The following is a 9,885-nucleotide window of genomic DNA, read 5'->3' as shown; positions in this document are numbered from 1 at the left end:
TGAGACTGCGGAAGCCACTTGGGAACCAAAGCAGGAGCGTGCCGGTGTAGCGCGGACCCAGCTGCGGTGTCGGCCGTGCGAAGGGTTGTCTGTGCTGTCCTCGCCTTCCAGGTGTAGGGCCGACCGAAGCATCACGAGTCGCTTCGTGTTGTCAGGGCTCAAGGGCTCCAAAACACCTACGTTGAAAACCGGTCCGAAGGAAATACTTATTAGGGGAAAGTAACAGCTTAATAAGTTACTCTGGTATTACTGAAGCCTGAAAAAAATGCAATCTTTCAGCACTATGTCACAGGGAAAACGTTCTTATCAAATTATAAGCCGGAAGGTAATGGAACTGTGGAGTCCTGAGTAATCAGGTGTACGGCATGCTTAACTTGCATGTACCGCTGTCCAGTCCACAAAACAGGTGTTTTCCTCTAGGGAAGGATGTCTGTAGGGTTGAGAACTAGAAATTGAACTGCTTCAAAAATATAAACCGATTGATGTGTCCAGTTTTAACAGAAATCCTGTTAAAAAACGAAGGTGTACACCTTGTGTCTTGATTCCATTTTGGCAGTCACCCCTGGGAAACGGTAACGACGGCTGCCATGCAGAAGTACCCAAACCCCATGAACCCCAGCGTGGTTGGAGTCGATGTCCTGGACAGACACGTAGACCCTAGTGGGAAGCTGCACAGCCACAGACTCCTCAGTACGGAATGGGGAATACCCTCCATTGTGAAATCGGTACGTATGGTAGTGCAGAGCTTGGAAAGGATGCTGGAGGGAGGGGAGGCTTGTGAACCAGGTGTTGTAATAGACGTGTATCATTTCATAACTTCAATGGCTTAAAAATACAAGCATTATTTCTGTATCGGGAAAGCTCAACAGCAGTACACATGGTGACTTCCTGATAGCCAAAAATTGCCGAGATCTTAGATTGCTTCCATCTTGAAAATGAGATCTACCTCAGTACCTTAATAGTTTTATTTTAAGCTAAACCCTAATTCTGTTGTCTCAGCGTCTGTTCAATACAATAACCGCTACTTATGCACTCGTAGGCACTAAAAAAATTGCAGTTGTTTAGCATGATGCCTATATGTTTGCCTGTCTTCTAGCTCATCGGCACGTGCAGAACGAAGACGTATGTTCAGGAGCACTCTGTTGTTGACCCAGTGAAAAAAACAATGGAGCTCAAATCCAGTAATGTAAGTAGCTGTGTTTATGCAGTTGAAATGGATTACAAAATATAATAATTCCTTGTAAATTTGAAAAGGAAAATAATCTGAAAATGACTTGAAAATTGCATTAGAACAATGCAAGCTAAAGGTTTAAGTAATGTGGTTATAGTTGACCGGCTCTCTTTTTTCAGAACGGAGCTACTAGGTTTTTGGAACTTGTCAGGACCGAAGCGTCTGAACGTACTGATGAGCAGGAGAGCAGTAGTTTGGGGGGGGAGGTGTTAAGAAAAAAGTTTTAAAAGCTGTTTGGTGTACACTGTCACCATTTCCTAATCACGTAACATTTTGCTCTTTGTACTACTCCATCTGTCTGATCCCACTGTTGAAATGTTCTTATAAATGCGGTAGTGTATATTGGTAAATGATCCAAAAACTTGAGGAAAGAGAACTAGATCAGCACATGCTGAATTTGGAGATTCCTCTGTCTTGTTCTACAACCTTAATACTTGCAGGAAAAGTATAATGTTTAAATTGGATATAAGCATTAGTTTTGAATCTGCAGTTTTGTTTACTACATTCCTTTAATGTTTTTATCAAGGGGTAATCTTGTCTTGTATTCTACAGATTTCATTTACAAACCTGGTGTCAGTAGATGAGAGGCTTGTCTATAAACCACACCCCCACGAACCAGACAAGTAAGTACCTCCTTGTTCTGAGATTGCCCTGAAGTAGCGCAGACGTTGGCTTTGAAAATTCCCATCGTTTCCCTTGAACAGAAGATGAGGTTTACATCACCTTTGTTATGGTAACTTGTCTGAAAAAGAACTAAATGGACTGTCATTTTCTCTAGTGACACTGCTTCTGCAGAGCACTACGGGGAAACTTACTGTCATGTTATGATGGAATCCAATTCAGATCAGCTTTTCAAGGAGTTGTCCCGTGTCCTATCTGTAACTGAGTTTGTACACGTCTTCAGTTACCAGCTCCTTATGTCCGATCTCTTCATCAGCCTGAGCACAGAACCTGCACTTAGAGGCCCGTTTATCTGCCTTTAGTCTATAGTTTTAGAGGTTTGGGGTTTGTTTTGTTTGTTTTTTTAAGGCAACTTTAGAGCTTGCTGAGTCTATACTCCTGGAACTAGTGATAATTCTGAAGGATCTTTCTAGGGATTCTAACATAAGAGGTTTTTTCTCTCATGACAGTCAGAAATGTTAAATCTCTGTTGTTGAAGGGGATGTCTGAATACTGTTTTCCTAGTATACCGTCACTCCAAATCTGCCGTTTCCACTCTTAACTTGCTGCTAAAGATGGAAATAGTTGAGTACCACAAAAGGACGCTTGGACTTAGTGGGGCCTCTTGGTTTTTATTTTATGAGTAGAAGCATAAAGCAGTTAAGCACTGTGGAAGCAGGTTGTGTTTATGGGGCAAGAAGTTCTGTGTTATACAGCGAAGCTGATGAGGGAATGTACTTGTTGGGGAGGAGCGAGTTTCTTTCAGCAATGTATTCTTTTTTAAACTACTCAAAATAATTCAGCTTCCTGCTCTCTGTTTCAGAACCATTTTGACACAAGAAGCAATAATATCTGTAAAAGGTGTCAGTCTCAGCAGTTACCTAGAAGGGCTAATGGCAAACACAATTTCCTCCAATGCTAATAAAGTAAGTATGACCCTTGTGTAAAATGTGTGACCACTGGCTAAATGACAAAGGGAATAAAAATCTCTATTTTACTTTTTGGCTTTGTCAACAATCTTAGGAAAGGTCCGCATAGTTCTACTGCCTTTACTGTAGAGACTGAATGCTCAGCTCGCTGAACTTCCTCTTTTTTTTCCTCTTGTGAATGGAGATAATAAATTATTGTTGGCAAAGCTCTCTGAGTCTTCACTGGAAGAACATCTCCGCTCACTTAACAGTCCGGTGCTGTCACTCTTTTGCTGCCCTCTTGATGCCATCTATTAGTTTTTGCTATTGGAAAAGGATACACATCCAGACAGATCTGAAGTAGTTACGTGGGAGTAATGAAGTGGTGTTTTAGTTGAGAGTCTGTCCTCTGGGAAGCCAAAGTTGTCTTGTGTGCAGCCTCAAGAGCGGTAAAACAATCCGGATGAAAAGTCTTTTGTGGTTCATAACGTGAGCACTGCTGACATTAGGAATTTTTTCATGAAACGTAAGGCAGTACATGTTCCTGCAGTACTCTGGTTATTGAAGTAAAAAATACCACCGAGGCGTGTATTTCTGTACCACCTCTTCCTTTTTTCAACTATTGTGTCTTCAGTCATTTTCAGTAAGACAGGGTTTAACCTATTTACTTATTTGCTAAAATTTATACACTGATAAACTTTTCTTTAACTGTAGGGCCGGGAAGCATTGGAATGGGTAATTAATAGACTGAATGCTGAAATTGAAGAGTTCACAGCTTCAGCAAGAGGAACCATGAGGAATTCAATGGCAGCAGCAGCATTTGTAGAGAAATGATAGTAAATATACCTGTATTACTAATGAGGTTTAACAATCTGAAGCTTCTCTCCAAACCTAAATACATGTATCCTTTGTTATTTAAAGGCATACCTGTGTATTAGGCATGTTTCAAATTTAATTTGGAGAAAAGCTGAATTCTTACTAATGAGGTTGATGCGCAAAGCCTAGTTAATATATTGGTTCAGCTGGACCGAATTTCGGTTACAGATGAAGAAATAATTTTCAAGTGTAGTTCCTGTATTTACATGAACACTAACTTATGTTGGTTTCAGATATGAAATAGCCTCATTTAGCGATGAGGCTGCATACGGTGGAGGAGACTGGTATGTTAGGTTAACTTCTGTGGAATTTTTGTTTTGTGTGACGTACGGACTACCTCTTTTGGGACCAAGCCCAAAATTAAGCAGAATGGTTTGTTCCAGCATTGTTCTGTTTGCTAGTTTTTTTATAGTTGTGTGACACAACTTGGTTTAATAGAAAGTTTATTACTTGATGCTTGAAATACAAAAGAACGTACAAAATATTTTTTAATAAGCTTTTTAACTTTTTTGACTGGTTGAGCTAACATGGTACTCACATTGTTTTTCAGTCAATATAGGTAAAACATACAAAGTGTCTCTTATCTACTAAGACCTAAATTCTATCCCTAAATGCGACATTAATGAGCTGGGCGTGCAGTAACTTAAAATAAAATTTTATCTTTAAACTTATAGAATAAGTATCTCCATTTCTAAAAGCCTGTTAAATAGATGGCTGCAATAAGCATAGAGCCTTAAAATCTTGCAAGCTGCTAGGCCATCTAAGAATAGTAGGTGTTCACTTCAGAATTTCAAAGAACCACTTAAAGGACTAAAAAACCTTTGTGAAGTTGGCTAAAGAGATACCTAAACATAAGAGGAAGTGATATTAAAGAATGTTAACGATACACTCATTAACTTGATCATGCTCCAAAAATAACCTGTTGCATCAACTGAATATTGTGTTGTCCTTTAATTTAAACATAGTGTTCTAAGTTCCAGGAGGTTCTTTACCTTTTGAACTAATTTGCTCACAATACAAGGCTCTTTAAATGAAAACCTCGAGAATAAAAAGTTTTCTGCAGTTTGTGTTTGTTTCTTGGTACTCGCTGTAGATTCTTGGTACTGTCACCAGTCATTAGCTGTGGGAACCTAAAGGTCAGACCTTGACATCCTTCCTTGCATAGTATACCAGTCTGCTGGTAGTCCTGTCGACTTCAGCAGAGGCTGGCTGTCCCATGAGGCTCCTTCAGTGTGAAGGAAAAACGGAAGGACACAGCCCTGGACTAGCTGATGCTTGTATTTTGGTGCCAGAGGCTTTTCCTGGAATTTTGATTCTAAGCTTACAAGTAATTTCAAGACTCTCTCTTAGCCTTTAAGATCTGTAATGTCACCTGTTCCAGCACATTTTACGTTGCATGCCATTTCTGTTATATCAGAATTGCCTATTGAATAGTGTCTGCTATATAGAGAACCAGAGCTTATTTTAAGCGGTAAACACATGGGAACACAATCTTCTCTAAGATTTGTGTAGGGGAAAAAAAACAGGGGTGTGTATGTGTATATATATATAAAAAAAAAACTTCTAAGAATTTAACTATTTTAAATATTTTTCTAAAAAGAAATAGTTTGAGACTACCTTAATAAATTGAAATCATTGAGGTTTGCCATGCTTTTACAGGAGGTTATTACAACTGAAATAGCATTTCAATTTAAAAAGTGTATGTGAAACTTCTGCAAAACTGTACCATCATTTCTGATAAAAATGCAGCGCTTGAAACTGATTTTAAATGTTTTTGTAGCCATTAGCATCACTTGGCATTTTAAAGTCGATTTTTTCTTTTCCTAATTTTTCTGCACTAAGGACTGTATAGTATGAACACACAATTTGCCCTTGCACTGAAAAAAACTTTAATTTTTGCAAGCATTGAACAACTTCTTGAAAGATCATGATTTTCTTTGTTCTACTTTATTTATATGCCTGCATTCTCATTCTGTCAGGGACTACGGCTTTCTGTATGTGGCGCTTTTTAAATAAAATTTTATCTGAGTTCTAGCTAGTTCCTGAAACTCTCTGTTTGGTTTTTTTAACTGCTAGGTGAGTAACCTAAAATGCGGAGGGTGAAGGTGAAGAAATACTCTGGAGTTAATAGCTGCTTTTATTGAAATGCATATCCTAAAATGCACATTTACAGCTGCTGTGGTCTCTTTTGCTTCTTAGCAACTGCTTTTCTGCAAATCTGACACATTAACTAGCAACCAGATTTCACAGTTCGCTAGATCCTGTGGAAGGATTTTCAGTCTACTTGGACCGAGATTTGTGTGCTACAGTTTACCTGTTAAGGAATGTGTCTCTGCACATGGAATCTAACGCTCATTGTTGTTCAGAGCAGAAGAGAACAAAATGTTTAGCTCCGTACTGTCATGTAACAGCTTGCCTGTTTACCCGCAATTCTCACAACAGGAGACCACCTAAAGAAGCTTTGCTTCACGGGGAGCAGGAGACTGCGTGTGCAGCAATTACAAAGTATGTGCTGTCCCATCACAGGAGAAGGAAGTAGATACCTGCCCTGTGCTCGGCACGCGTACGTACTCAGATGGTTTCTTCGCTAGCCGCTTCAGCAAGTCATACGTTCTCTGTGGATCAGCTTTGCAGTGCACTGCAGGGCTGTGTCGTGGCTGGCAATGCCCTGATGAATGTAGGATGCTATGGATGAATGCACCGATACTGCAGTGAGTGTGACCTGAGGTAGTGCAGAGAAGCTCTGCGTTCTGGTGGTTAGAAGGAATGAAGGTGAGTAAGAGAAAGGAGCTACAGCTGGAGGGACAAAACTAAAGGACCAGGAAGAAAGAAAAAAGGGAAGGGAGGGGACAGAAGGGGCAGAGGTGGAGGAATGTGGTGTGAACAAATTGGCGATGTGGTCTCTGGTGGATCCCTACCTGCTTCAGCTTGCCTAAATGGATTCATGTTTTACCTTATCTGCAGATTTAGGCTTTTAAATCAGTAAAACTTCAAACTCGCCCATATAACTTTGCTGAGAAATAGAACAGAAGTGAGTAAGCTTTAGATCCAAAGCTCAATGGCCTAGAGAATATTTTAAGATGGCACTGTTAAATCTTTTGTTCTCACTGCTCACCTTCTGAAGTTTTCAGTAATAAATCATTAGGTTTCCTTGCTGTTCATTGTCTTAATTATTTTGGATGACTTTCTCATGTTCCTGTGACCCTTAAGTACTCCAGCCCGACTACTAAGGATGTCTGCCAGGAGGAGGGACATGCTATAAGTCTCCAAAGCATCCTTCTAAAGCAAGTTGCATCCAGAAATGCTATTACAGTTAATTTAAAACCAGAAGTTTAAATTGCAGTAGCTGGAAGTTTGAGGTCTTGGCAAGCTTAATGCCCTTTTCCGTTGAGATTGAACACTTGCATCATCCGCTGGTTCTAATGGAAGTACGGTGCTCTTGAATTCTCAAATATTTGTATGGATGTAGCCATATGCCTATGGAAATATTCTTCTGAATGAAACTGCTTACCTGATTTGCATCTAAAAGTAAGTTGAAACAAGGAATGCGAAAATTACTTTTCCTCAGATTTGATATAAGAATTGGCCATACCGGTGGGGGATTTTGGTGCTAACTTAGTAAAGATTTTTTTTACTGTAAATTACACGCACCTTGTTCTTCACTTCTTGATTTAAACAGGCTCGGGATGGCTAAAGCAGCAGTATAATGGATTAACTTGTTTTACATTAATTGTCTAGCTTCCATGTACCCATCTGCACTATAAACTTGTTAAAGGCTTGTGTTTGTGCACCTTGCTAACTGCCTGCTATTCTGTGTTCTGCAAGGTACTGCTTTTGACAATCTAAAATGATGAAAGCTGCTACCATGGAAGAAAGCAAAATCCTACATTTACTGTGACACTGAAACAACTTGCGTCTATATGAACACTAAAATACCACTTTCTTCAGTCAGCAATAGAAATGAAGTACTTTTTAAAAGGCTTAATTTACCTGAGAAGTATTTCTTCTTGCTGACAATGGGTGTCAGCACCTGTTCAGCCATATAGCAGTTAACCGTAAATGTAAACCAGTTGTGTTGGAAAAAACAGAAAAAACTTTAACCACCATTTCCTACAACATTGCTGATCTGTCTGTTGTGGTCTATATTTGCAGTTAAACTGTGCAGTCTAGCATATTTCCAATAAATGTCACATACAGTAAAACTATGCACCCAGTGTCTAGTAACTGCAACCTTTCAAAGCCCCCGGCATTGACAGATAGTTGGTTCAAAGGAAAGATCAGCATCCTGTTGAGGTTCACGTTTATAGAAGAACTGAAGACTGCCAGTAAAGAGAGCTTGTGTGAAAGCACCGAGTCATTTTAGAACCCTTCCATTTCTCAAGGTGAAGGTCATTCTTTCACTTGCACAGGACCTGTTCATTTCTTTCTCAAATAATTTGATAGCTTTGCTTTATATGTTGCCATAAAATTGAATTATTCTAAAGGTGAGGTTACATGTTACAACTAAGCTGAACTAATTGCTTGCCTTCAGTGAAAGGAAACGATCCTGTGTCTGTCTGCCTGCCTTCTTGTTCCTGGCTGTGCTGTCCTACTTCTTCCCTTGCACTGAAGACAGTGGTCTTCACACCCTTTGTTGAGCCAAGTCAACTTGTTGAGCCAAAAAAACATGAATATGAGAAGTGATATAATCTTTATGCAGCCAGCAGCAAGGTGGGACACACTGAAAGAGGAGAAATGGAGGATCTCCTTATCTATAGGAAGCTGTTAGGTGGACTGAAATTACATTGCCTCTGCAATGTGTATTACAATAATTTCATATTGCATCTACTAGAAAGAGTATTTGATGCTGTAAACAATTTATGTTATTATAACAGAAAAAAATTACAGTTTTGTAAAACAGTAACATTGTTAAGTTAAAGTCTTCTCAGACACAGGTATCACGAGAAGTTCACACAAGATGGCTTTTTTACATTTTCTTTTTTCTCCGGAAAGGTTTGACAGTCCTTTAATCAGAGTTTAAAAACGCTGAACTAAAAAAATAGTATCAGCTAGATAATATAATATCTAGCTGAATGTATCAGCTAGAATATAATAAAATGAACAACATACGTAGTAAATATTTTCCTAATCACGTACCCAATCCTTTTTACACCAAATTAAATGAAACAATTGCCCCTGCTGTGAACCTCAGTATTCCTGGAGCCTGTTCAACTTTGTGGATACTCTGGTAAGAAATCTGTTTTATAACGTGGCAAGTAGCATCATTTGGGTGAGTGCTTGTTAATGGGGTTTTTGGGACTATGTAGATATTATTTACCTGTGAGATAACTGCTTTGGTTTATCTAGATTTAAACTCATTTACACATGGCAGCTGCAACAAAATTTAGTAGGTATGTTGTGAAATTGTGAGTAAGGAAGCATGTATCAGAACCCGTACTTGGAATTTATTTATATTTTATAGTTGTGTCATATTCTGAATGATCTAGCTGAAGTACTAGAAGCACTTTACCTTCTTAGCCTGATACTCTATACAGTTTATTTTCTCTGTTTATAATTGCCAGTTTTGAGGGACATTCAGCAAGCTAGCAATCGCCCTGCTGTTCCTGTGAAAGAATAGATAGAACCAATGGAAGCAGGGTGCTACTGCACAGTCAAGCAGGTCCTGCTTGACTAACCTGATCTCTTTCTATGACAAGGTGACCCGCTTAGTGGATGAGGGAGAGGCTGTGGATGTGGTCTACCTAGACTTCAGTAAAGCCTTTTGACACCGTTTCCCACAGCATTCTCCTTGAGAAACTGGCTGCTCATGGCTTGGACGGGTGTACTCTTCGCTGGGTAAAAAAACTGGCTGGATGGCTGGGCCCAAAGAGTTGTAGTTAATGGAGTTAAATCCAGTTGGCGGCTGGTCACGAGTGGTGTTCCCCAGGGCTCAGGTTTGGGGCCAGTTCTGTTCAATATCTTTATCAATGATCTGGACGAGGGGATTGAGTGCACCCTCAGTAAGTTTGCAGATGACACCAAGTTGGGCGGCAGTGTTGATCTGCTCGAGGGTAGGAAGGGTCTGCAGGGAGACCTGGACAGGCTGGATCAATGGGCCGAGGCCAACTGTATGAGATTCAACAAGGCCAAGTGCCGGGTCCTGCACTTTGGCCACAACAACCCCATGCAGCGCTACAGGCTTGGGGAAGAGTGGCTGGAAAGCTGCCTGGC

General features: G+C 39.9%; 1 protein-coding gene across 1 annotated transcript; it reads left to right on the top strand.

Moving 5' to 3' along the window:
• The first annotated feature begins 554 nt into the window (after positions 1-554).
• On the top strand, positions 555-5,711 carry SLMO2 (slowmo homolog 2 (Drosophila)). The gene is given in 6 exon segments (XM_009326787.1): positions 555-725; positions 1,097-1,186; positions 1,784-1,854; positions 2,715-2,817; positions 3,514-3,580; positions 3,583-5,711. Coding segments are annotated over 6 exon segments (624 nt in total). The 5' UTR covers positions 555-587; the 3' UTR covers positions 3,738-5,711.
• Positions 5,712-9,885: the final 4,174 nt, after the last annotated feature.

The sequence above is a fragment of the Pygoscelis adeliae genome, unplaced genomic scaffold (genome assembly GCF_000699105.1).
Source record: "Pygoscelis adeliae isolate BGI_AS28 unplaced genomic scaffold, ASM69910v1 Scaffold286, whole genome shotgun sequence".
Lineage (NCBI taxonomy): Eukaryota > Metazoa > Chordata > Aves > Sphenisciformes > Spheniscidae > Pygoscelis > Pygoscelis adeliae.
Note: the sequence above shows the minus strand (reverse complement) of the source record. Positions and strands in the feature narration are given on the sequence as shown.